Source organism: Cetorhinus maximus, chromosome 6 (genome assembly GCF_964194155.1).
Source record: "Cetorhinus maximus chromosome 6, sCetMax3.hap1.1, whole genome shotgun sequence".
NCBI classification, from domain to species: Eukaryota; Metazoa; Chordata; class Chondrichthyes; order Lamniformes; family Cetorhinidae; genus Cetorhinus; species Cetorhinus maximus.
In genome coordinates, this window is record NC_135884.1 from 97,603,200 (window position 1) to 97,630,564 (window position 27,365).

Below are 27,365 nucleotides of genomic sequence, written 5' to 3' on the forward strand. Positions count from 1 at the left end.
ACCAGAACGACTACATAAATTACACAATTTCTTCTATCCTTTGCGTGCTTAAATCTTATCAGCCTGTTATAAGATGGCAAATTATCTGTCGTTATAAATGTCTAGCGAGTTCCAGCACTAGCGGGTGTCTATGATTTGTGGCTGCTGGTTTGCAGATTGAGCTCAGTTGGACCCAGACTGGGATCGAGCAGTTTGGCCATTTGGAACGTTTTGAATCGCGGAAGCCCCGGGCCCGCGTTCGAATGGAACGTTCCCTGAACTTGACACTTTGTAACGGCGCGTGCGGCCGCCCCATTGGCTGCAAAAGTCCCGAGGACGTGACGGGCGCTACATAAATGGAAGCCCTTGAAGCAAATGAGGAAGTTAACGGCCTGCTGGATTTATCCCGTTGCAATAAAACCCTCCACGATTTCTTGCAATCGGCCCGAAAAGATTTAAAGAGGAAAGCGAGTGCATGGTGGAAATTGGAAGATGTTTTCTTTAGGCAGGTTGTCCTGGGAGGTCCGGGTGTCACTGGCAGCTGCGGCTGTGCTTTGCTCCATGGTCATTTCCAGGAGTTTAAGGGACTACTTTGATCAGCCGACCCTGGTGAAGTTATTCCGTGTGCAGTTCCTGCTCTTTGTCAACTGCCTCATGTCAATCGGCTCGAGGTACATCTGGAAAAGGACCGTGTCCAACCCGCAGACTTTCTGTCCACTTCCCTTGAATGGCTCCAAGTGTTTCACCGCCTGGAAGATCACCGTCTCGCTTTTTCTCTTCCTGGCTCATTCCAGTTTCTTCACCCTGCTGGCTTTGGTGTCAGAAGAGCCTTACATCTTCTCCCTGGTCTCCTACACCTGCTTAGGGATGTACATTTTCCTCATTTTTAGCCTCCTTGTTTTGGGGCTCCTGGAACAGGCCCAGAAGCTGGTGCCATTCAGCCGGGCTGCTCCCAGTCACAATCGGCATATGCTTAAGTTGCTCCTGGCCCTCCTGTTCACTGTTACCTGCACTGTTCTGGGGCTTCACAATGCAAGCCAGCCTCCTCTCATCAAACAGGTGGAAATACCTGTCCACAAGTTACCTCAGTCATTCCATAATTTGAGGATGGTTTTATTGGCTGACATTCACTTAGGGCCTACAGTAGGAAGGACCAAACTTGAAATGGTTGTGAAGATGGTTAATGAACTAAATCCAGGTATGCTGCACAAAGTGACTGGAGCCTTTGCTTTCAATAAGAATGGAGATAAAGAGGCAAAGCCCCACTTGTCAGCTAGCTGACCCAGAATGCTAGCTAGTATGACTTGTTCACATTCTGAGAGAGTTTGAGGAGCTAGGATCCAAATTAAAATGCAGAACCTCAAAGCTGATAAACTCTGGATTGCTACCTGAACCACATGCCAGTTGTCATAGGGTCATGCAGATTAGAGAATTCAACATGTGGCTCAAAGGGTGGTGTGGGAAGAAGGGATTTTGATTTTCAGGGCACTGGCACCAGTACTGGGGAAAGAGGGAGCGATACTGCTGGGACGCGGTCCACTTAAATGGGTTTGGATCAGTGTCCAGGTGAATTGTACATCTAGGGCTGCTGATAGGGCTTTGAAATAAATGGCTGGGCAGGGGGTAGGTGTAATGTGAAGGGAGATTTAGAAATCGAAAGAGAAGTCGAGGCAATAGAGCAGTGTAACAATTTGGATAAAGACAAGAAAAGTGGGACAGGAAAGGACAGAGCGTTTAACTGTAATAGTGTCCATTCAAAGAAGATAAAATTGAATTCAAGGCTCTTTTTTGCTGAATGTGCAAGGCATTCGTAAGATAGATGAACTAGCAGCACAGATAGAGATAAATGAATTCGATCTAATCTCCATTACAGAGACATTGTGACCAAGGTTGGGAATTAAATATTCCAGGGTATTTCAAACATTTTGAAAAGGCAGGCAAAATGGAAAATGAGGAGCAGGCACCCTGATAGGAAAGGTTGATGTAAGGACAGTAGTAAGAAAGGATCATGTCTCAGAAGATCAGGAAGAAAAATCAGTATGAATGGAAATTAGGAACAAAAAGGGTCAGAAAACGCTGTTGGGAGTGGTTTATAGTAGTTATACAGTTGCACAGTGTATAAGCAAGAAATTATTGGAGCATGTGTCAATGGCAATGCAATAATTGGGGGGTTTTTAATCTTCGTATAGACTGGACAAATCAAATCTAGAACATGAATTTGTAGAATGTTTTCAAGACAATTTCCTGGAACAATATGTTGGCGTACTTCTCTTTTTTTTATGTTCTTATGGAACCAACCAGGCTAGTATAGTACAATGAGGCAGCTTCAATTAGTAACCTCACAGTAAAAGATCCTTTGGGTGGAAATAAAGTGGTCACCAATATAATTGAATTCCATATTAAATTTGACAGCAACATCCTCCAGTCCCAAAGGAGATTCTTAAACAAAGCAAATCGCATCGGTGTGAGGGGGAAAAAAACTGGCTGAATGGGCAAACAGATTAAAAGATATGGTGGTAAATGAACAGTAGGAAACATTTTAAAGAAACAATTCAAAATATTCATCAAAAATACATTCCATTGAAAAGCAAAAGCTCGGCGAGAAAACCACAAATTGATCTTACTAGGGAAGTGAAGGATAGTATTGGATTAAAAGAAGAGGTTTATAATGGTGTTAAGAATAGTATTAAGCTTGAGGATTGGAAGAATTTAAGGAACCAGCAAAAGGTGGCAAAAAGTTGATAAAAAGGGAATAAAAATAGAATGAGGAAAAAAAACCATCCAGGAATATAAAAAGTTGTAAGAGCTTTTACAAATATATAAAAAAAGATAATAGCTAAAGTAAATGTTGGTTTCTTAGAGGCAGTAACAGAAGAAATTATTATGGGAATGAGGAAATGACAGAGACATTGAACCAATATTTTATGTTTGTTTTCACAGTAGAAGAAACAAATTACATACTAGTGATACAGGTTAACCAAGGGGCTAATGAGAGTGAGGAACTAAAGACAATTGACATCTGCCAAGGGAAAATTTTTTTTTGAGGAATTTCAGGGTCTAAAAACTGACAAATCCCTAGGACCCGATGGCCTACATCCGAGGGTTTTGAAAGAGATAGTGGAAGCACTGGCTACGAGTTTCCAAAATTTCCTAGATTCTGGAAAGGTCTCTGGATTGGAAGTTAGCAAATGTAACACCACTGTTCAAGAAAGGAGGGAGAGAGAAAACTGGGGATTACAGATCAGTCAGCCCAGCATCAATCATTGAGAAAATGCTGGAATCTATTACAAAGGAGGTCTTAGCAATGCACTAATGAAATCATAGCATGATCAGACAAAGTCAACATGGCTTTATGAATGGGAATGAAAACAGAAAACGCTGGAAAAACTCAGCAGGTCTGGCAGCATCTGTGGGGAGAGCAATAGAGTTCACAGAATCACACAGTGCAGAAGAGGCCCTTTGGCCCATCGAGTCTGCACTGACACGTGAGAAACACCTGACCTACCTACCTAATCCCGTTTACCAGCACTTGGCCCATAGCCTTGAATGTTATGACGTGCCAAGTGCTCATCCAGGTACTTTTTAAAGGATGTGAGGCAACCCACCTCCACCACCCTCCCAGGCAGCGCATTCCAGACCGTCACCACCCTCTGGGTAAAAAAGTTTTTCCTCACATCCCCCCTAAACCTCCTGCCCCTCACCTTGAACTTATGTCCCCTTATGACTGACCCTTCAACTAAGGGGAACGTTTCGAGTCCATATGACCCTGCTTCAGAGCTCTGAAGAACCGCATCCAGGTTTGCTGACGATACAAAGCTGTGTGGGAATATAAGCTGAGAGGAGGTCACAGAGATATAGACAGGTTAAGTGATTGGGCAACAAGATGGCAAATGGAGTATAATGTGTGGAAGTGTGAAGTTATTCACTTTGGTCGTAAGAATAGAAAAGTTTTTTTAAAGGTATAAAAATTCTAAATGTTGATATTCAGAGAGACTTGAGTGTTCTTGACCAATGGAACACAAAAAGTTAGTATGCAGGTACAGCAAACAATTAGGAAGGCAAAGGGTATGCTACCCTTCATTGCAAGGGAATTGGAGTACAAGAATTAGGAAGTCTGCTACAGTTGTACAGGGCTTTGATGAAACCACAGCTGGAGTACTGTGTGCAGTTTTGGTTTTCATATTTAAGGTAGGATATATAAGTATTAGATGCAGTACAACAAAGGTTCTCCAGATTGCTCCCTGAGATGAGAAGATTCTCCTATGATGAGAGGCTGAGTAAATTGAGACTGTATTCTCTGTGGTTTAGAAGAGTGAGAGGTGATCTCATTGAAACATACAAGATTCTGAAGAGAGAAGCAAAATACTGCGGATGCTGGAAATCTGAAAAATAGAAATTGCTGGAAAAACTCAGAAAGTGTCACAGCATCTGCAGAGAGGAATATAGTTAGATTCTGAAGAGGTTTGACAGAGTAGATAGACACTGAGAGGTTGTTTTCCCTGCCTGGGGAATCTAGAACACGAGGGCACAGTCTCGGGATATGGGGAATATCAGGATATATCAATCATTTAGGATTAAGATGAGAAGAAATTTCTTAAGGCAGAGGGTGGTGAAATTTTACCCAAGAGGGCTGTGGAGACTCCATCTTTGAGTATTTTTAAGGCTTAGACAGATATTTGGTCTCTCAGAGAATCAAGGCACATGGGGAGCAGGAAAGTAGAGTTGAGGTCGAAGATCGGCTATGCTCGCATTGAATGGTGGAGCAGCTCATGGGGCATTATGGTCTCCTCTGTTTCTGTGTTGTTAGGACGTGGGGACTTGTGTCTCTTCCTTCACCTTGGCCACTGGCAGTTTGCTGTTTTATATTCCTCTTGACTTACAGTCCACCTGGCTGAGGGATACCAGTTGAGTTGCAGTTTAGGGCTGTACCCTCTTCGTAAGTAACCCAAGTTGGAGGGTAGGCTATTGAACAGGGTTTGTGGGGGGTCATGTCAGAAACCAAATCAATCCTGCCCTCACCTGTCAGCCCCATGCGTACATTTCCTGATTTTTTTTTTTGCCTTCCTCCATTGTTACGGTACACAGCTGCCAGTTGTCCTGTTCCTTTCCTGGCCCTAGTTGGGATCAATTCAACGTGAAACTAGGATGAACATGAGCCCATCCTGGCCTGTATGACACAGTTCCACTCTGATTTAGAACAGAAGGCGGGATAAATTTCTTTGCAAGAATTGCGAGGATGTGGAATTCACTCCTCGGGTTAGTGGTTGAGGCAGAAACTGCGTCGACATTGAGCATTAGATTGGATCAGTGAGTGAAAGGATATGGGACAAGGTAGGCAATTGTGACTAGGGCTAGTTCCTCAAGGGCAATAGGCAGATGTCGTCATGGACTGGCTGGGTTGACTGGGCTGTTTCATTGTTGTAATTATTAATGGGAAGTCAAAGTAAAGCAAAATAATGCAAGTATTGTCCAGTTCTCTGACACATATTTTTGTCATAGACTATTATTTAGCTAGTGCCATGATTCATTTTACATTTGTGATAAAGCAAACATAACCTAAATAGCTGCATGATTTTCAGATATCATTGTGATTGTTGGTGACCTCACAGACTCTCAGGTAGTCAACCTCCGAAAAGCCACAGAACCACTACGGCAGCTGATGCCAAAATTAGGGACATACTTTGTTACAGGTAAAAATTTTCTTCATTCAAAAAGTGACAGCCAACATAATGATTCAATATGTAAACTTGATAAAAGTGAATCATTGGGAATTGTAGGATTTTAATATATGGATTATTATTTTCATTGTCACAGGACGCAAGATAGAAACTTGCAAAACTAGTTAGCCCAGGAAGACAGAACTTCCCCGAACCTGCTAGTAGCCTAAAGTTGAGACAAACTCTTTTTTTAAATAATTAGAAAAATTACCACTCACCAAACAGTGAATAATTTGTAAGGATTCTTTCCATACAGGTGTGTTGTAGATGTATTAAAACAAGATATGCGTGGCAAATCTGGATGCAGATAAAATGCCAAACCCTGCTACAAAAAGGTTGAGAGAGAATATAATTGACCAACCACCCAGCAGTTGACCTAAGCACCGGAAACCACAAAGGCACATCCTGTCCAGTTGACCACGCAAAGTACTCCTCACTACTGGGGACTTGTGCCAAATTTGGGAGAGCTGGCCCACAGACTAGTCAAGCAACAGCCTGCTTAGTCATACTCACCGAATCATACCTTACATCCAATGTCCCAAACCTCTCCATCACCATCCCTAGGTATATCCTGTCCTACCTGCAGGACAGATCCGGCAGAGGGTGCAGCAAAGTGGTATACAGTCGGGAAGGAGTGGCCCTTGGAGTCTTCAACAAGTCTCATGGCATTAGGTCAAAAAAGGGTAACAAAACCTCTCACTGATTACCACCTAATGCTGTCCCTGAGCTGATGAATCAGTACTCCTCAATATTGATCACAATGAGTATCTCCAACAAGAGAGAATCTAACTATCCCCCTTTGATATTCAAAGGCATTACCATCACTGAATTCCCCCATTGTCAACATCTTGGAGGTTACCATTGATCAGGATCTGAACTGGACCAGCCATACAAATACTGTGGACACATGCAGGTCAAAGGTTGAGAATTCTGTGACAAGTAACTCACCTCCTAACCCCACAAAATCTGTCTGCCATCTACAAGGCTCAAGTCAGGAGTATGATGGAATACTCTCCACTTGCCCGGATGAATGCAGCTACAACAATACTTAAGAAGCTTGACACCATCCAGGACAAAACAGCCTGCTTGATTAGCACCCCATAAACCACCTTAAACATTCACTCCCTCCACCACTGACATACAGTGGTAGCAGTGTACACCATTTATAAGATACACTGTAGCAACTCACCAAGGCGCCTTTGATAGCACCTGCCAAACCTTCAATCTCTACCACCTAGAAGGACAAGGGTAGCAGACGGATGGCAACACCACCACTTGCAAGCTCCCCTCCAAGACACATAACACCCTGACTTGGAAATGTATCGCTATTCTTTCACTTTCACTGGGTTGAAAACCCTTGCTAAAAGCACTGTAGGTGTACCTATACTCAAATGGACTACAGTGGTTCAAGAAGGCAGTTAAGGATGGGCAACAAATGCTGGCCTAGCCAGTGATGCCCTCATCCTATGAACGCATTTTTAAAAAAAAATCCCATCTTTAGTATACACCCAGTGCTACACTGATCCTCAAGTTTGGATTACACCGAGTGCAAGGGATTTCCAGCATTGGCTGTTGTTAATTCAGATTTTGTAATATTGACAAGCATTTTCTTCCCTTTTTTCTCTGGCATTCTGACCTCATTAACTTGAGGCAGTTGCTGGAAGTGTGGCTGAAGAAGCAATAGTAATGTGTGTGCCATCTTTCTGAATGACTCCCAGGTAACCACGACTATTACAGTGTTGACGTCACTAACTGGTTTAAGCATCTGCAAATGTTAAAAATCCGTCCACTCCACAATGAACACGTCAAGATTTATAGTCCCAGTGGGAACAAGGACTGGTTCTGTCTGGCTGGGGTTGATGACATCGAAGCAGAGATGTTACGGTAAGTTCTTCATTTTCCATCTTGGCACTGTGTACTCAGCCCTTGTGGAATGTGTTCCAAAGGCTTAGAATGCAGCAGCTTTTCTGAGAAAGTCAAACATCTGACACACTCTAGCTAGCCTCCTCCCTCCTCAGGACTATCAAAGAGTAACTTACAAAAAGCGAATGGGAAGTTTTTTAAATTTTCCCTTTTTGCAAAAATTAGTGATTTGTTCACTGAATCTTAATGCAGGATTGTGTAAGGGAAATCACAACAGATTTTGTAAAAGTGGAACTTTGTGAACTTTCTTTTCCTGACCATTAAGGTTTAAGCCATGCATTCCTGTGTGATTCAGTCCTCTTACTTTCAAACAAAGGTAAACATTGCAAAAATAATACATGACTTTGGGAGTTCTGCTTAGAGTATTTTTTTTCTGAGAGGTTGGTTGAAAAGACAAAGTGCTATTAGCCCCCAGGTTAGAGTGGAAAGAGTGAAATGAAAAAAACAGAGGCCACAAACTATTGTCAAGTAATAATAAGACTTGGGGCAGAATTTTCAACTCCTGTTGGTAGCAGGCATGTTTGGCACTGTGAGCAGACAATATGGCGTGAAGGCCAAAAAGCAGTTTTACACCATCGTGAAACCATTTTGCGATCGTTCGCTGCACCCATCAATAGTGGCCCGCATTTCCTGCCACCACACTTCAGGAACCTAATTTCAATACTTTAGCATCTCATTATAAGTCATGTTCTCCGGAATCATCTCCCCACGCTGGATCATCCGGGCACCACGCCAGTGTGTTTCACAACTGTACATAAGTGACGTGCACCTGGCAAGCTGCACTTTGCTTTGGACTTCAAGGTTTGTTTGCCTGCCTTGCTTCGGGCAGCAGGCACAGTCATCAGCACCAGGCTTCGCAGGCAGCACCACATCAGTTTTAGGGGGGGCTCACGGGCAGGTCTCTAACTACCAGACCAGCTGTAAGGTGGGGTGGCTATTCAACGGCTGCAGGGCTAAGGCTTGCTCGGGGAAGGGGGAGAAGTGGCCTCAGGCAAGGGAAGAGACTTCAGGTCAAGAGCTGTACTGGGGAGGAGGGGTATCCCAAGGTGTGTGTCGGGGCACATGTTGATCTGTGCAAGTGACCTCGATGGTGAGGACTGAGGGGCAGTCTCCAGAGGGGATGAGGCCAGATGGAGATGTGAGGGTGTGTATGAGAGAGTGAGTGGCGATGTCCCTTGAGCTGGCAGTGAGTGGGATGCCAGTGAATGTGTGATGGGCTTGTGAGTTTAGAGTGATGAGATGTTTGCCTTACCCTGTAAGCATGGATGGGATCATTCATCCTCTTTCTACACTGGATGGCCAACCTCTTCTGTGCAGCATTGGCACTGACCACCACTGCCACAGCCTCCCAAGCCGGAGTGGTGAGATTGCTGGACTCCTGTGGCCAGAGTGGGGGTGGAGGACATCATGACAGGCCTCCACAAGGCATTCCAGTGACGGGTCACTGAACTTTTCTCGGCTTTCAGGGCCATCTCTTCACTGGAGCAGTCTTAGGCTGTAAGCATTGAGAACTGTGTGCGTGGCTGCAGTTTAGATAAGGCACCCGGAGTGAGGAAACGCTGAGGTAACGGCATGGCGGGTGATTCAGAGGCTGCCCACCAGTGAGCAGTGTTTCCTGTGGCTGTATAATTAATGAGGCAGGAAGTGGACGATACAGCGCAAAAACCCGCTATTGCAGCCGGCGGGTAAAACAACTTCTTCATGCCCGCTACCGCACTTAGTATAATTCTGGAACAATTCTGCCCTTAGATTTTAGCTGCATGCATGGTTAGCATTGGGTTCTTCAAGTGAGGCTATGGTAGACCCCATTCCATGTGTGAGCTAGGAAAATCTTGTGTAAATACGGCGGATGTTTCAGTTTGACATTTGACCAATAAAGTGGTTGGGAATTCTGGACTTTGTGTATGCACATTGAAAATAATATAAGTAAAGTTTAATAAAAAAGGAAAGAACTCCATAAGTATCAGGTAACTTCTGAAACTGTGATAACATTTCATTAATGACATGGGAATTTAATTGAACTCATTGGGGCAGGCATGCTGGTGGGGTGGGGGAGCCTTTCAACTTGGGAGAAGCGGGTGGCAGCACCCGTGTCCAATTCCTGGCATCGGGAAAACTGAGTCCAATTCAGTTGGGGGCAGTAAGGGCCCGGTGTGGGAATCCCTGCTGCCAGTTTGATGCCAATCAAGCTCAGTAATGAGCCACTTGACACCAATTACCTCTGAGCCCACTGGAATTTAGTGGGGGATCAGAGATTTTGCAGGTCTCCTGTGGCTCCCAAAGGCTGGGCTGCCCCTCATTGACATACGCTCAGTGCCAAATCGAGGAACCCAACATTGGGAAATGGGGTGGGGGGGTGTGGGCAGTGGGGTCACTGAAAGCTACCCCCCTGTCTTTGACTTCTTCCCCTTCCAAAGACCCCTTCCCTACAATCTCCGTCCCAGTCGACTCACCTGTGTCCAGGGATCTGGAGGTGATCCTCAGGCAGGGCCTAGAAACATTACTGACAGCATGCACTGCTCCCGGTGGTGCTGCCAGCAATGGAGAGAGGCCAGCAGGCCTGGGGGATGGAATTTCCACTTCACTGGGGTCTTGGTAATATGGAAGGCCTGATGCTGGCCTGTTAAGTGCCTAAAGGCACTTAAATCAATATTGGAAAGAACCAATATTGGAGGGGAGGAAAAGAAGATAAGAAGATGTTAAGAATATTGTAGGAATAAGAACATGTTGTTTCGCCTTCACAGAAAGCCCTAATATACTTTTTTCTTTAAAGTGATTGGGAAAGCTGTCAAGTACAAAGATATCGGGGGAAAAAAAAACATTACTTTTATTCATTCACGGGATGTGGGCTTCGTTGGCTAGGCCAGCATTTATTGCCCATCTCTAGTTGCCCTTGGGAAGGTGGTGGTGAGCTGCCTTCTTGAACTGCTGCAGTCCATGTGGTGTAGGTACACCCACAGTGCTGTTAGGAAGGGAGTTCCAGGATTTTGACCCAGCGATAGTGAAGGAATGGCGATATATTTCCAAGTCAGGATGGTGAGTGACTTGGAGGGGAGCTTCCAGGTGGTGGTGTTTCCATCTATCTGTGGCCCTCGTACCACCCTTCTAGGTGGTAGTGGTCATGGGTTTGGAAGGTGCTGTCTAAGGAGCCTTGGTGAATTCCTGCAGTACATCTTGTAGATGGTGTACACTGCTGCTACTGTGCGTTGGTGGTGGAGGGAGTGAATGTTTGTGGATGTGGTGCCAATCAAGCAGACTGCTTTGTCCTGGACAGTGTCCAGCTTCTTCAGTGTTGTAGGAGCTGCACTCATCCAGGCAAGTGGGGAGTATTCCATCACATTCCTGACTTGTGCCTTGTAGATGGTGGACAGGCTTTGGGGAGTCAGGAGGCGAGTTACTCATCGCATGATTCCTAGCCTCTGGCCTGCTGTTGTAGCCGCCGTATTTATATGGCTAGTCCAGTTCAGTTTCTGGTCAATGGTAACCCCCAGGATGTTGATATTGGTGGTTTCAGTGATGGTAATGCCATTGAACATCAAGGGGCAATGGTTGGATTCTCCCTTGTTGGAGATGGTCCTTGCCTGACACTTGTGTGGCGCGAATGTTACTTCCCACTGGATTTTGCCCAGGTCTTTCTGCATTTGAACATAGATTGCTTCAGCACCTGAGGAGTTGGGAATGGTGCTGAACATTCATGCAATCATCATTCCCACTTCCGACCTTATGAAGGAAGGAAGGTCATTGATGAAGCAGCTGAAGATGGTTGGGCCTAGGACACTACCCTGAGGAACTCCTGCAGTGATGTCCTGGAGCTGAAATGACTGACCTCCAACAACCACAACCATCTTCCTTTGTGCTAGGTATGACTCCAACCAACGGAGAGTTTTCCCCTGATTCCCATTGACTCCAATTTTGCTAGGGCTCCTTGATGCCACACTCGGTCAAATGTGGCCTTGATGTCAAGGGCAGTCACTCTCACCTCACCTCGGCAGTTCAGCTCTTTTGTCCATGTTTGAACCAAGGCTGTAATGAGGTCAGGAGCTGAGTGGCCCTGGCGGAACCCAAACCCAATCAGTGAACAGGTTATTGCTAAGCAAGTGCCGCTTGATAGCACTGTTGATGACCCCTTACATTACTGATGATGGAGAGTAGACTGATGGGGCAGTAATTGGCCGGGTTGGATTTGTCCTGCTTTTTGTGTACAGGACATACCTGGGCAATTTTCCACATAGCCGGGTAGATGCCAGTGTTGTAGCTGTATTGGAACAGCTTGGCTAGGGGCATGGCAAGTTCTGCAGCACAAGTCTTCAGTACTATTGCCGGAATGTTGTCAGGGCCCAAAGCCTTTGCAGTATCCAGTGCCTTCAGCCATTTCTGGATATCACGTGGAGTGAATCGAATTAGCTGAAGACTGGCATCTGTGATGCTGGGAACCTCCGGAGATGAATCATCCACTCGGCATTTCTGATTGAAGATTGTTGCGAATGCTTCAGCCTTTTCTTTTGCATTGCTGTGCTAGGCTCCTTCATCATTGAGGATGGGGATATTTGTGGACCCACCTCCTCCAGTGAGTTGTTTAATTGTCCACCACCATTCACGACTGGATGTGGCAGGACTGCAGAGCTTAGATCTGATCAGTTGATTGTGGGATCGCTTAGCTCTATCTATTACTTGCTGCTTATGCTGTTTGGCACCCAAGTAGTCCTATTTTATAGCTTCACCAGGTTGACACCTCATTTTTAGGTATGCCTGGTGCTGCTCCTGGCATGCCCTCCTGCACTCCTCATTGAACTAGGGTTGATCCCCTGGCTTGATGGTAATGGTAAAGTGGGGGATACGCCATGCCATGAGGTTACAGATTGTGTTTCAGTACAATTCTGCTGCTGCTGATGGCCCACAGCGCCTCATGGATGCCCAGTCTTGAGTTGCTAGATCTGTTCGAAATCTATCTCATTTAGCATGGTGGTAGTGCCACACAACATGATGGAGGGTATCCTCAATGTGAAGGCGGGACTTTGTCTCCACAATGACTGTACAGTGGTCACTCCCACCGATATTGTCATGGACAGATGCACCTGTGGCAGGCTGGTTGGTGAGGATGAAGTCAAGTATGTTTTTCCCTCTTGTTGGTTCCCTCACCACCTGCCGCAGACCCAGTCTAGCAGCTATGTCATTTGGGTCTCGGCCAGCTCGGTCAGTAGTAGTGCTACCGAGCCACACTCGGCGATGGACATTGAAGTCCCCCACCCTGAGAACATTCTGAGCCCTTGCCACCCTCAGTGCTTCCTCCCTCCAAGTGATGTTCAACACGGAGGAGCACTGATTCATCAGCTGAGGGAGGGTAGTACGTGGTAATCAGCAGGAGGTTTCCTTGCCCATGTTTGACCTGATGCCATGAGACTTCAGGTGGTCCAGAGTCGATGTTGAGGACTCCCAGGGCAACTCCCTCCCGACTGTATACCACTGTGCCGCCACCTCTGCTGGTCTGCCGGTGGGACAGGACATATCCAGGGATGGTGATGGTGGAGTCTGGGACATTATCTGTAAAGTATGTTTCCATGAGGATGACTATGTCAGGCTGTTGTTTGACTAGTCTATGAGGCATCTCTCCCAATTTTGGCACTAGCTCCCCAGATGTTAGGAAGGAGGACTTTGCAGGGCTGCGATTGCTGTTGTCATTTCCGGTGCCTTGGTCAATGCCGGGTGGTCCATCTGGTTTCATTCCTTTTTTTATGTATTTGTAGCAATTTGTTACAACTGAGTGGCTTGCACGGCCATTTCAGAAGGCGTTTATGAGTCAACCACATTGCTGTGGGTCTGGAGTCACATGTAGGCCAGACCAGGTAAGGACAACAGATTTCCTTCCCTAAAGGGCATTAGTGAACCAGATGGGTTTTTACAACAATCGACAATGGTTTCATGGTCATCATTGGATTTTATTGAATTCAAATTCCACCATCTGCCGTGCCAGTATTCGAACCCAGGTCCCCAGAGTATTACCCTGGGTCTCTGGATTACTAGTCCAGCGACAATATCACTCCTCTCTTTTCTCGGTCCAATCAGTGAACAACACGGGCAATATTTTTTTGGCATTTTTTTTTAAAGTTTAACTAATGGTTAGTATATCAAAAGAACTGGAAAGTGGAACTGGCTATGGACGAGCTGAGGGTCGATGAACAAACCCTGTCTCTCTCTCTGTCCTACTATAGAAATGGGGACACTAAATGATCACTCCACCCATGTAATATTGACCACTTTCTTATAATCTCATAGCCTGACTATTGTTGTTTTCCGTGTAGGTATCCTGGACATGGCATGGACTTAAAGAAAGCATTGGATGGTTGCAGTACCAAAGATGCTGTAGTGTTGCTGGCACACCAGCCAAGAGCTGCTAAACGCGCCCTACAAAGCAGGCCGGACATCAGCCTGATTCTCTCAGGTATGGACATCCTCCATTATTACCTGTTTAACATTGCCCTTTAATGAGAAAGTAGCTGATGCAACAATAAGAATTTGTTAAAGCAACACTTAAAATAATGTTTGTCAGAGTTAGAGGTTCCACTCAGTATTAATTTGAGTGATTTCTCTATCTGCTTCTAGTAATATTACTGTAAAGTTAAAAGCCTTCAGAAAGAGATCTGTATGACCTCTGATCATGTTGTAATTCTCCATTAAATGTGTCACAGCTTTTGAAAAAACTTTTACAATTAAATTTACCTTTGGGCCTTTAAAATTATTAATACTGTGTTCTGATATAGTCACTTGAATAGTATGTCCTTTGTTCATGCAAAAGGTATGAGGATAAGGTGGGGCAATTGCACTAGGCAAATCGGTCATTCAGAGAGCCAGTGTAGGCACCTTTGGGTGAATGACCTCTTTCTGAACTTTAACAATTCTGTGATTTCTGGTTCCTCAAGAGCCTTTTCAGTTTGTTTGGACATTTATTGCTTTGAAGTTGAAGTTTTGCTGTAGGACTTGTTGAGTTTACCTATGAATTTGCTGAGCTGTCTGCTTGAGTGACTTATTATCATGAAATGTTGATTGTAGTCAGAAAATCTATGGCCCAGATTTACTATTAAGAAGACTATTGAGGCCTTCTGCACTCAAACGTTGTTATGGAGTAAATCGGACAACAACTTCCAGAGTCTGCACATGTGCAGTTAAACACTGAAATCGGGAAGTTGCTATCTGCTTTGCCTTGCTCCTCCACAAGCTTTGCAATGCCGGTACCTTGCTAATAGATTCAGGATTGAAATCCATGTAAGGACAGGAAGTTTCAGCACTTATCTACTGATTATCCACTACACATGCCAGAAAAAGTTAGGGCTGGTACATTTGGACGTAAATGAATTTTTAGTGGTGTGCTGAGTCCTAATTACTGCCAAACAACCTCTCTGGCACTGAAAGCTTACTTTTACCGCTGTGGAATCTCCTTTCTTCAGAATTTAATTATTATGGTAGACTCCAAAAAATAATAAAATAAACCTTTTTTTACTTTCTCTTTCTGTCACTTTTATCCCTCAACAACAACTACAACTTGTATTTCTGGCACCTTCACGTAGTAAAATGTCTTAAGGCACAAGAATGTCTTTCTTTCCACCTTTCTTTCCCTGCCTTTATTTCACGTTCTGTACATGATTTTACTATGAATTAAGTATGCTAATGTATACTTCCTGGTTTAGCCTAGGTTTGTGACTCAGTGAGGATTGTTTAATCTGATTGGTTAAAGAGCCACACTGGTGCTTGTCCTCACACATACTACAGGTGCCCTGTAGATGGTATTGCACTGAAAAGGCTCTCGAGGAACCAGAAATCACAGAATTGTTACAGTACAGAAGGAGGCCATTCACCCCATGGTGTCTGCACCAGGCCTTCGAATGAGCAATTGACCTTGTGCGATCTCCCCCACCTTCTCCTCGGAACCCTGCACATTCTTCCTTTTCGGATAACAGTCCAATTCCTTTTTGAATGCTTCAATGAACCTGCTTCCACCATGCTCTCAAGCAATGCATTCCACACCTTAACTGCTTGCTGCGTGAGTTTTTCCTCATACCACTTCTGATTCTTCTACCAATTACTTTAAATCTGTGCGCTCTTGTTCTTGATCCTTTCCGAAGTGGGAACAGTTTCTCCCTATCTACTCTATCCAGACCCCTTGTGACTTTGAATATCTCTATCAAATTGCAGCTCAGAAGCCCACAAAAGTCTGTGGGGAACTGTAAACATGAGGAACAGTGAACGCTATTATTTCATCACTGACTGTAAAGTCCAGGCTATTGTTCTTCAAGGCAAACTCCTTTTCTTGTGCTCAAGACAGCCTTTCATTATTTCCAATATCTATTCTAGATTGCAACAGGCAGTACCCTGAAGAAGGGCTAGCGTTAACTCTGAGATTACAGCAGCCTTTTGTTATCAGGTGGCATAACATCAGGTTGGAGCTGAGGCCTACCATAGTGGGAATAGGTTTAGACAACGATGCTGTCAGGGAAGTATTCCACAACTAGGAAGGATAACAGGAGACGCTGCATGATGGGCAGGCGGAGCATTCCCACTTCCCACTCATTGTAATTGTCATGAGAAGCAGGTTTAGTTTACACGCTGAGGGTGAACTGTCAGTGCCGAACAACAGTTTTAGGCAGCAATGTGGTTCTGAAAGTCAAAAATGATTTGGGGAGCGGAAGATGATTCTGCAGGCAGGGGAGAAGCCTCACACATGATGGCAGTCGGCAGGAGATGTTTTTTTGTGATCTCTAGAGGATCACTCCTGCTCCTCCTCCCTCCAACCCGCCCGTCCGCCACTGCAAAATATAAATGTTAAAAATATCTGACCATTTTTTTTTGAGCAGCCTGCAGCAGTCCCTTTTAGTGTACAGCTCAAAGTTGCTGCAAATGAGTGGAGGATAAATGGTGCTTGCTACGCCCATTTTTACCTCAGGATTGTGATCGAGGTGATATGTATCTTCTATGATGCTGCTTTTCATATTACAAGTGCCATACCATCTGGAGCAAGTAGGCATTTTGGTCACTTTTCTCAGGATCCTACCCAGATTGGTGGCAGTCAGACCAGCAGCATGAATGAAATGCTTTTCATGAAGTGGTCCTAACACCACCTAAGTGATCGCTACCTAAGGCCCTTTTTAATTCAGGCAGAGACACTTGGGGCAGAATCGTCCAGTCCTGCTGGCAGGGGGTGGCGGTGGGACAATTCGGCATGAGGGGTAGAAATTGGTTTCACGGCACTGTGAAAGCACAGCGGGATCATTAGATGGTGTCCGCAATGGTGGAACGCGAATCCCGCTGGAGGCCGGCGTGAACCTGATTTGCATCTCAGTAATGTTTGCAAAGTAAGGCCCGACCAGAATCGTACCACCACCACCCCCACGCCTGATTTACTGTTACGCTGGTGGGAAAATGCGCCGGCCCAGAACAAGTCTGGACAAGTGAGACGTGCAGAAGTTGGTACTAACCTTTAGGGCCTCGCTCAGATTGTGGACATCTGAGGAGAAGATGATGCAGGAGCCCTTCAGCTACTGGATCCTGGAGGAACACGTGCATCGCATGCTGGGTGGATTCTCGTGGAATTGGCTCCGCCACAAAGCAGCTGATGGACAGTGGGATCTCTCCATTGATGCCTCTGGTCTTTTTCGGAACACCATGGTCTTGGCCATAGGCTGCTATGGATGATTGGTGAGAGATGGGGGGAGAGGAAGGTCTAGCTGTGAGAGAGAGACGAAGGTGAACCAGGAGTAGGGGGGTGTGGCTGGGTAGGGGGCGGGGGAACAAAGGTGTTTGGGGGTGAGTTCAGAGGTGGAGGAAGAAGGTGTCGGGGCTGAGGTTTGGAGGGGGGAGGAGGGTGTAATGGGAAGAATGCAGCAAGGGAGGGAGTTCGGAGTTGGGGAAAGGTGTCCGGGGGAAAGGGGGAGTTTGGAAGGGGGAAGGTGTCTGGGGGGAGGAGGGAGTATGGGGGAGGAGGGTGTAATGGGAAGAATGCAGCTAGTGGGGAGATAGGCGTGAGGGAGGGAGTTCGGAGGGGGAAAGATGTCTGGGGGAAGGGTGGAGGAGGGAATAAGGTGGGGAGGGCATGTCCAAGGGAGAACGTGCAAGGGAGGGGTCTGTGGAGTCGATGACTGCCTCCTGGGGACTGAACTGAAGGTGGGCGTGGTAGGAGGGAATGGTGAATGTAAGAGGGGGCAAAGGGAACCGGTAAGGTGGGAGGATGAGGATGCGCTGGTAACAGTAGAAGGAATGGTGAGAGTGGCTGATGGGCACTCAGAGGCAGATACGGATCCTGGAGGTGGGAAGGAGGAGGTCGGGGAGGTCAATGTGGATGGGGGTGGGATTTTCAGGAAGGTAGGGAAGGCGCACGTTTACCTGGGCATCCTGGAATGACAAGGGTTCGGGTTGGTAGGTGACAGCGGGGAGGTGGAAGGCGATGCCAAGGGGTCGACAGTGATGGGGGAAAGGACATGGGTGACCAGGGGAGGGGAAAGAATGGGGGAGCTAACCATGACCATGGTTGTTGAAAATGAAAGTGAGCAGAGCCTCGTGTTGGATGGGCACAGATGCTGCATGGGAGTGCAACCAGTGGGTGGGTGGTGATGCAGTCAGCTCTACTATGGCCAGAGCCAGGGTAGAGGGCATTGCAGAGGTCTTCCACCGTGTCCAGCAGGCACCCCAGAGAGGCGTCACTAAATTTGGGGGCTGCCATTTTCTTTGCTTTTGGGACCATCTGTCGCCTGGAGCTGTCCTGGTCTGTAGACATGAAGTAGGCTGCGCTCTGGTGCGCTTTAAATATGGCATCCAGAGCGAGGAAACCCAAGGGCAAATCTGTGCCCAACCGCCAGTGATCTGGCACATTTCTTGTGAATGCATTATTAATGAGGTGGGATGCGCCGGGAAAGAGATGACACAGCATGAAAAGCTGCCATTGCAGCGGTGGGTAAAATGACTTTTTTCACACCCGCTACCATACTTAGTGCAAATCTGTTACGCTTCTGCCGTTAGTGTGTGAAGTTTTGCTTTATTCTGACAAATGTTGCAGTAGAGGTCCAACAGCTCCTATGTTCCTGGTATTTGCAGGACCATCTGATTTAAATGCTAGCAAACTCTTCCTGTATTAGAGGGAATGGTGTAATGGATCTCAGTAAATCCATACTTCTGCATGTCTTAGCATTACACTGAGTTTAAAAGAAACAGTCTGCAAGCTGTCAAGCAGGATAAGTGCCCTATCCCAGAGCAGATATAAGCTGTGTAGAACATTGAATATCTCAACATGGCAAATGCATCTGTTCTGCCTTGCCGACTCCTGCTTTTCCAGTCATCTTTGCAACTCTCTTATCTCCATGTAACTTAATGTGATTAACATGTCAAGGGGTTCAGGACCTGTAACTGAAGTTTACTCAGTTTACCCAACTGTAAACCACAAGACACACAATGCTGCAGTCCCTTGTTTTTGACTGACCTTTCAGTGGTGAAGGTAAAATCCCAATTGACCATTCAATGTGCAATTATGTTACATAACACAGTGATTGGACACTGGACATTGCTTTACATTTGAATGCAGAGTTAAACATTATAGAGTGAGATGCCACTTCTGGTGGCATCAATGGTCACTGATCAGTTTGTGTTTTTCAGGTATCCAGCAAAACTGGTGAGGTATAAACAGGTTGGAAGAACAGGATAGACTCAGAGCGCTTGCAGAACACTTAAATTGATATTAGAGCTGGAAAGGCCACTATGATATTCATAGCTTTAATTTGCTCTTCCCAGAACCATGTTGTGATGAATGCTAAGGTGGCTGATCAGAGATAGTTTAACAAGCAGTCTTCAGAATAAAATGCCACAAGTGTTTTCCGCGGGTGTGGTCAATCTTCTATAGAGGGTGGGTCAGTTGTTTTATTTCACAAATATGCTATTTGTAGCTTTGAGTCATTGAGTTTAGAAATATGAACATTGAGCCAGTGGCAGTTAGGAAAGAATGGGGAGGAGAGAGAGGTTCTAAACAACTTTATTTTAAAATTAGGTGCTACTCATTTCAGTGAGGCAAAGAGACTTGTTTTGAAAAACCAAAGTGGCGAGGCCCATGGTGCAGTACACCAAGGTTAAAAAGAGTTGGAGAGAAAAGAAAAGAACTATATAAATTTGGCTTTTTAAAAATAGCATTTGGGGTAAAGGAAAGACTGAAGGAGGGAAGGACTTCCACATTTCAAACATCTGGTAAAGAATGAATTATGGTTGGACTCAATGATTTCAACAGTAGGTGGAGAGCTTCTAGAATGCAGTATTTGAAATTTAAAATAGAGAGGAACATCTGCTGTTAATAATTAACTGTGTTCTGAAAAGCTGACTTTATGTGGGCGATATCTGTATGCCCATCGCCCTTTTACACTGGAAATGCAATGGTAGGTAAACAAACATTTTTTAAAACCGAGACTTGTTCAATGGCCGCCCAAGGTACAACTGACTCCATTTTCAAGCGACTTCAAAATGGGTCCCAATGCTTCTGCCTGAAATAAGTGAGAGCCTTATTTCCATACTTAAATTGGGGCCCTACACAGTCCTGTGGACCAATCAGCAGGCATGCCCATTTGTCCTTCATGTGGAGCAGCGTAACCAGCAATCCAGACCACTGCAGGCCACTTAACACATAGGCCAAACTAATTACAGTTTCCCCTTTTATCACTCCAATTCCCCTCACAATCCCCAACAGCCTTCCACTGAAAATGCTGATGCTGGCCATACCAGATTGCTAGGAATAGCTGCCTTGATAATACAGGATGTTGCTATACTGTCTGACAGCCTGAATGGTGGCGGTCTCATGTTTAATAATAGAATCTAATAAGGTTAGAATATTTCTCTGCACTGAAATGTGACAGAAACTATGGCAGATTACATACTGCTGTGTATGTGGCGCTTATTTAAGGACCCATTCCTCACACTGATTTCACACATACTGACATAATGACTTCTCTATACTTGTCAGCAGTCGGACACTAGCATAGTGACTATTATGCTAAAAATATATTGAACTGAAATCTTGTCCACCCATCCAGCCTGTAAAGGCTATTGTTATATTTTCACTATTGCTAAATAATCCATACAACTAAAGATATGTTATTTAATTAACTCCTTCCCCCGTATAAAGGTTTCCAACTTGGAAACAGGACTATGCTGTCCCATTGTGCAGGTAGCACAGAAAATAAAATGCTTCTGATTTATGGGTGGCTTGTTGGCTATGGATAATTTGTCATGGATAGGTAGGACACAGGTTTGCACCCTTGTTTTCCTGATAATTTCCAGATTTAAGCTGCTGATGTGAGCAGTCACTTTTACAAGAAAGGAGTTGATATTGGAGGAATGCCAATCTTGCATACTTCCTATTTGTTGAGAAGCAATGGTAAAGGTCTGAGAGCAGAACTCTAGGCTGTCTTCTTGGACTGGAGAAGATGTGTGACACAGGACCACTGGAAGGGAAATTGTGAAGATAGATAAACTGAAATAAACAAATGCACTGAATAATGTGTTGCTGAGTTGCATAAGCCTGAGGATTCCAGGCTTGATGGCTGGTCTGTGCTGAGATAATTGATCTTAGTCAGGACAATGGTAGAAAAGCTCATCATCCCAAGGTGAGGCAATGCCAAGGTGGGGTACAGGAATCAGCCAAGGGTCCCATTCCTGCTTATGAGCTGTGCCTGTTTGAGTATCAGGTCAGGACAGGTACAGGCTCCACTGCAATGCCCCCTCATCCTCAATTTCTGCATGTGATTAAGGTACTGGAAACGACTGATACTGTGGAAACTGTACCCCAGGATGAGTCATTGCCTTCAGAGCAGGAGAGAATATGAGCAAAATATTGGAGTAGAAAGTAAACATGGCTTATAATCTTGCTAACTGACCTGACAAAGGTTCCAGGAAAGCCTTTTAGTGATTCCTTCAGTTCCAAAGGGTTTGTTGGGCTAAATTTATGAATTTTCTTTCTTTCAGTGATTAAAATGTTCATGAAAGTTTGTTTGCTGGGTAAGGCTTTCAAGACTTCATCAGATGCTCTTTGAGCGCTAAAGCAATGTGGTTGAAACTGTATGGGAGCATACAACCCACTTGGCAAAAAAATCCTGTGTCAATACTTAAACAAATTATTTGATCCTGTATTTGCAACAGGGAACTATGTTCAAAGGAATTATGAATAGGAAGAAATTACATAAAGTAGCTCTTGGAATGGGATGGAATACAACCTTGTTGATTCCACAATTGTTCCTGAATGTTCTTTTGTCATGTGCAAATAGCAATCTCTGCAGATAAAGGAACACTGCCTTCCCAATCAGGAGGAGAACAGTGCTTTACTGCTTTTATGCTCCCTGAGCCTCTGGCTTAGAATTCATAAAATTGGCTACATCATTAGTTTATATATTGCATTTATATTAAAGAAAGACCTTGCATTCATATCATGCCTTTCACAGGTCATCTCAAAATGCTTCAAAGCCAATGAAGTATATTTTGAAATGTAGAGACTGTTATAACGTAGGAAATATTTCTTACTTGGATGTCCTGATGCTTTGTAATCTAGTGTGTGTGTAGTGTGTGTGTGTGGAGTGTGAGTGTATGTGTTGTCTCTTATGCGTTCAGCTCCATTGTACATGAGATGATGGAGTGATTGCATGAAATGCAGGTGCATGTTGGCACACTGCTTATAGATATGATTGGGTACAACTGCATCTTTTACAACGGAACAAACTAAGACGTATTCAATCCACAAGGCTGATTATGCACGCTACCTGTGAAAGATCTGGGTGTCGTTGGTGTAGTGAGCATGTATTTCACCACTTCGATTACATTGGCCAGACTTTTTCCCTCGTCGAGTGGGGGACGATGGAGAGCGTGCCCCAGTTCGCAGTTGGCGCATGCGTGTGAAAGAGCACTTCAATCTCCCTGAGGCATGGAGCTGCTTCATGGAGATTGAAGCAATTTTTTAAAAAATTATTAAAGACAGTAAAAAATTTTTAAAAACATGAGCTGGGACATATTTTTAATTCAAAAATAAAGTTTTCAATTAATCTTTATTTGCTTTATCCTGCTCCTGGATGAAGTTTCCTAAAAAATGTAAAGGCCGCTTGGCCTTTTCGCCTGCCTGCCAACTGTGAGGTTGGATGGGCAGCATTAATTTGATTTTAATTAGCTCGTTAATGGCCTTAATAAGCCTTTCAATTATCGGTGGGCACACAGCCAACTCCTGCGCACACCTGCCAAACAAAATATCGCGCGAGTGCACGATGATGTTAGGACACATGCCCGAAGTTATCGCGTGTCATATTACGCTCGAGCGTGTCAGGCGCGTGCCCACATGCTGAATGTAAAATTCAGCCCATTGTTTTAATTCACTAAATCTTCTTGAATGGGATTATTTTATCAGTACAAGTGTAATATCTAATTTATTTTTATTCTTCCTTTCAATAGGTCACACCCATGGTGGGCAGATTTTCCCTCTGGCAATTGCTGCTTATTTTTTGAACCCATATTTTGAAGGTCTTTACAAAGCTGGTGAGAACAGTTTAGTGTACGTAACTCCTGGGACAATTTACTATGGAATTCCAATGAGACTTGGAAGCAGAGCAGAAATAACAGAAATTATCTTAAAGACTGGATGAATTGCAGGTCCTCCTTTTCAGAATCATGACTGTTACACCAGGGCAATGAGTTTGAAGAATGAGTAGGTAATCTGTTTGTATGATAATTAATAGATCACTTGAGTTAATTGTTTTTGAGCAGATCTATACACATTTTTGCCAATGATTGTACTAATGTCACTAAGATTGATCGATTATAACAATGCAGTTACAATATGAGGGTGAGGGTAAGAAGCAGCACAGCTTATCATTTTTACATTAGCAGCCTTTTTGTGGTCTCCAGGTGACCCGGGTGACCTGTGTTAGAGTGTCTCCTGGCCTCCTCTGCTGATTACTTGGGGACTGATTGAACAGGGCCTGTGAATGACTCTCCAGTCGCCATCCACTCTGTGCCAACTCACAGCAGCATGCTGAGTCCAGTAATTCAATGTGTGGCAGATGCTGGATCCAATCCATGGCACTGATACACTGTTCGAAAATAAATGGACAGTTTTCAATGCATATTACAAAATGTAATCCTAATGTGCATTTATTTTTTATTCTCACTTTGCTGACCTCCATCAGATACTAAATTAAATTGAAGGCATTTTGTTCCCTAGTTTTCTATGTTTGTTTCTCATTCAGATTTGTTATTTGTCAAAATTACCACAGTTGTCACTGCAGTTTATTAATGTCCTAAATTACTGGTAATCTTTTGAATTCCTCAACATGGTGTGATGTTAACTGCTGCATCGTTTGACAGTGGGTATGTAAATATTAGAGAGACTGTTCTTTTCTTGATGTAATTTCTAATCATTTGTTTTGAATTTATACATCAGGATGTATTTTAATCTCTGAGAAATGCTTTGCAATTTATTCAAATTTGTAATACTTTCCATGCTTCTTGAAAGTTTAAAAACTGTTCACACTGAATTATTGTTGCAGATTTTAAGATTTTTGTCATGCCATTCATTTTTTTGAGAAAGGTAGACTGTGTACCGAAAGTGTTTTCCACTTCAGACTAATGTAGGTTACCAAATGCTTACCTCTTTTGGCACCTGATGGAACTCTTTTGATGGAGTTTGCAGTTACTTGTCCCCTGTAAAAAATCAGCAGTAAGTCTGTGAAAATCTGAGTAGAATTACCTAACCAGATGTTTTATATCCAACGAGAAGCTCCAAGCAACCAAGTCAAGTCATAGAAAACAAAATTTAAAGAAATCTAATCCTGTTCACTTGAAGTTTTTTAACAAAATGCTTAAAAGTTAACCAGCACAATAATTTGAATTATGCAAGTTCAAGTAAGAAATTATTGCTAAAAAAGTGAATTATCAGCTAATTTCAAGGATGCAGCTTTGAATTGACTGGACTTAGACTTTTGTTAATTTTCAACAGCTTAATTGACTGACAAGGGGTGGGGAGGATAAGCTTAATTTAAAATGTTTATGTTCATGTGAAATAAAACAAAATACTCAAAACCACAGCAAATGGAAGTGAAAAACTGGGAAATTTCTTTTGATATCGTAACTTTCATCAGAAGCCAGTTGTTACTCTTTGGAAGAAACATTTTGTTTTTAAGTCAACCTTGTTGTTTTCGATAGAGTACAGAGATTGAGTATTGCTTAAAAAAAGAGGCAGGCTGCCAAAACTTTTTTCTTGCACTCATCAGGACAGAAACCAGAATGCCGAATTTCAAAGGGAGCAACAACTTGTACTATATGAGAAAAGGATGCTGATTGGTTGGCATGTCGAGTCTAGTCGAGGTGTTACCACAGTGAATGCACCAGGGAACTATTGTCCCCCCCGTTTATGTTCAATTCAAAAAGGTGCAATGCCTGGACATGTTACTTTTGCCTGCAAATGACAGGTCCCTGCGTATGAATATGTAGCTTCTAGCAAGCGTAAGTGAGCCACATTGCGTGCCCAACTGGTAATCTTAAATTGGATGTTTTTGTAATTCTTAGCACACTCAGGGTTGTTCATTAAGTGCTGCCCTGTCACAGAATTACATCTAAGAGTAGACATGATGTTCTGCATTTTGCTAGTATAGGTTGGTTAAGTACGGGCAGTACTCTGCCTTTTGTGAACAGCTGAAGGGACATGCTGTTTGGTACGATCCGCCAATTGTCGGGACATACAACCTATGTTTCTGGCATTGCACCAGCACTGAAATTCATATACAACATTGTGTTGCTACTACATAGTAGCAGTGTCAAACTTCACCTGTTGATCAAATTTTTGAGATAGCCACACAATTAGAATTTTCCAATATCAGAATGCTGCCATCAAGCCAAAAAGACATTCTGCCTACCACACAAGTGAATAATATGGTTGATGAATTTCAGTGCCTCTGTGATGCCAGGGACGTTGACTGTACGTCCCAACGACTGGTGGATCGTATCAAACAGCATGTCCCTTCGGCTGTTCACAATAGGCAAAGTACTGATCATATTCCACCATCCCTTGCTTGAAAAGCTCAGAACACAATGTCTACTGTTAGATGTGATTCCGTGACTGGACATCACTTGCTGAACAATCCTGAGTCTGCTAAGAATTATACTAATGACCAATTTAAGATTATCAGTCAGGCTTGCAATGTGGCTCATTATGCTTTCTAGAAGCTGCATATATTCATACACAGAGCCCTGTCCTCCAGAGGCAAAAAGAACATGTCCAGGCACTGTGCCTTTTTAAAAAATTAAACAAAAGCATAGGGTCAATAGATCCCTGGTGAATGCTCCATGGTAATGCCTCAACCAATCAGAGTGAACTTGCCAACCAATCAGCACCTTTTTCTCGTGCAGTATAAATTGTTGCTCCCTTTGAAAGTTGGCATTCTTGCATCTGTCCTGATAAGTGCAAGATGAAAAGCTTTGGCAGCATACCTCTTTTTCAACAATATTTGTTCTTTTTGTTGCTTTCAATCAACTCCAATTTGGTACAGAACACAGACCATCTTTTGTGCACTATGGTTAAAGTAGAATAAGTAGACCTAATCTAATATTTAGGCATAACAAAAATCTAGCACTACAGTGGAAAGGCAATGTTGGATTGGTTAGATGTGAAGGCTGGTTCTGAAATGCAGCAAAGCTTAACAGCAAGCCAAATATATTTACCAGAACTTTTGGACTTTGTGGTCATTTTATCCTGTGGAATCTTGGCTTTTTCTGTTTAAAGATTAATAAATTTTATTCTACCAAAACAAAAGTGTCTTCCATTTCCAAAATAGGATTTATGACCCATTTAGCCATTTGGAAAGTTGAGTTGAATGATGTGGGTTGGAGTTAATAAAGTCAAACACTCTGAGATGATAAGGGAAAGTTGAGGGTGTTCTAACTCGCACTCTTTTTAGGAGAGAAGAGTGAAGGACGTTTTAAGAGAGCAGATATAGTTAACGTGGGTAATTGGCTGGCTGGAGGATTTCTCATCCTGCAGTTTCTAATGGCAATTTGCCAGGATAAAAGATTGAGTACAAAACATTAAGACCCCAAATTCCTGCTGTCTCAGCAGGGTAACCATTCCAGTTCAATAGTCTGAGCAAGCTGTCGGTACTCTTTCCTGTGCTCTCACTCAAATTTCTCAGACTGTGTACAGTAAGGATGCATTTATACATCAGCTTTAGCCTTACGGTGAAGCAGGTTTCAATGTAAATATAGTCATGTGGTCGATCCGTTGTTCCCGTTGCACTGAAAACTCAGAAGTGAAACTCTCCTTTTCATTCCCCTCCCCATTTGGAAGCTTCAGATCCAAACTGCAGACCTGTTGACCATGGGGTAAACATGGTTTATCATTACCTAGAATGAACCTGAGGGTTGTTTACTCTCAGTCCATTACAAATATTATTTGACTTATTGGGCACTTTGTCTGGATAAGTGGTTCATCTCTCCCTCCATCTGGCAATGTCTCCTTCCAGATAGAGGTGAGTGTTGATATTATTGCCGGAAGTGGAAGAATTGCTCAATGAGTCTCTCATGGCAGGAGTGTTTAGCCAGTCCAGCAACACTTTGTTTTTGTGTCTGACTGGATGTTTTTCTTTCTCAGTGCTGTGTTATTCCATCCTCATTGGCTCCCACTGTTGATTTTGGATTGAGTTCTGAAGGAGTGAAATTGCAAGAGCACCCCCCTCCCCTCCCCCCACCCCCGGGGGG

General features: G+C 44.0%; 1 protein-coding gene across 1 annotated transcript; it reads left to right on the forward strand.

The window, feature by feature from the left end:
• tmppe (transmembrane protein with metallophosphoesterase domain) lies at positions 1-26,425 on the forward strand. The gene is made up of 5 exons (XM_078544159.1): positions 1-1,177; positions 5,559-5,669; positions 7,415-7,580; positions 13,919-14,058; positions 23,070-26,425. Exons 1-5 carry the CDS (start codon positions 472-474, stop codon positions 23,258-23,260), a joined length of 1,314 nt encoding a protein of 437 aa, XP_078400285.1. The 5' UTR covers positions 1-471; the 3' UTR covers positions 23,261-26,425.
• Positions 26,426-27,365: the final 940 nt, after the last annotated feature.

What these genes read in the sequence shown, in the direction of transcription:
- tmppe (XM_078544159.1), top strand. Translation starts at nt 472, where the DNA reads ATGTTTTCTTTAGGCAGGTTGTCCTGGGAGGTCCGGGTGTCACTGGCA. An exon ending in GGTTAATGAACTAAATCCAG is followed by an intron (nt 1,178 to 5,558) that starts GTATGCTGCACA and finishes CATGATTTTCAG; the next exon opens with ATATCATTGTGATTGTTGGT. An exon ending in CATCAGCCTGATTCTCTCAG is followed by an intron (nt 14,059 to 23,069) that starts GTATGGACATCC and finishes TCCTTTCAATAG; the next exon opens with GTCACACCCATGGTGGGCAG.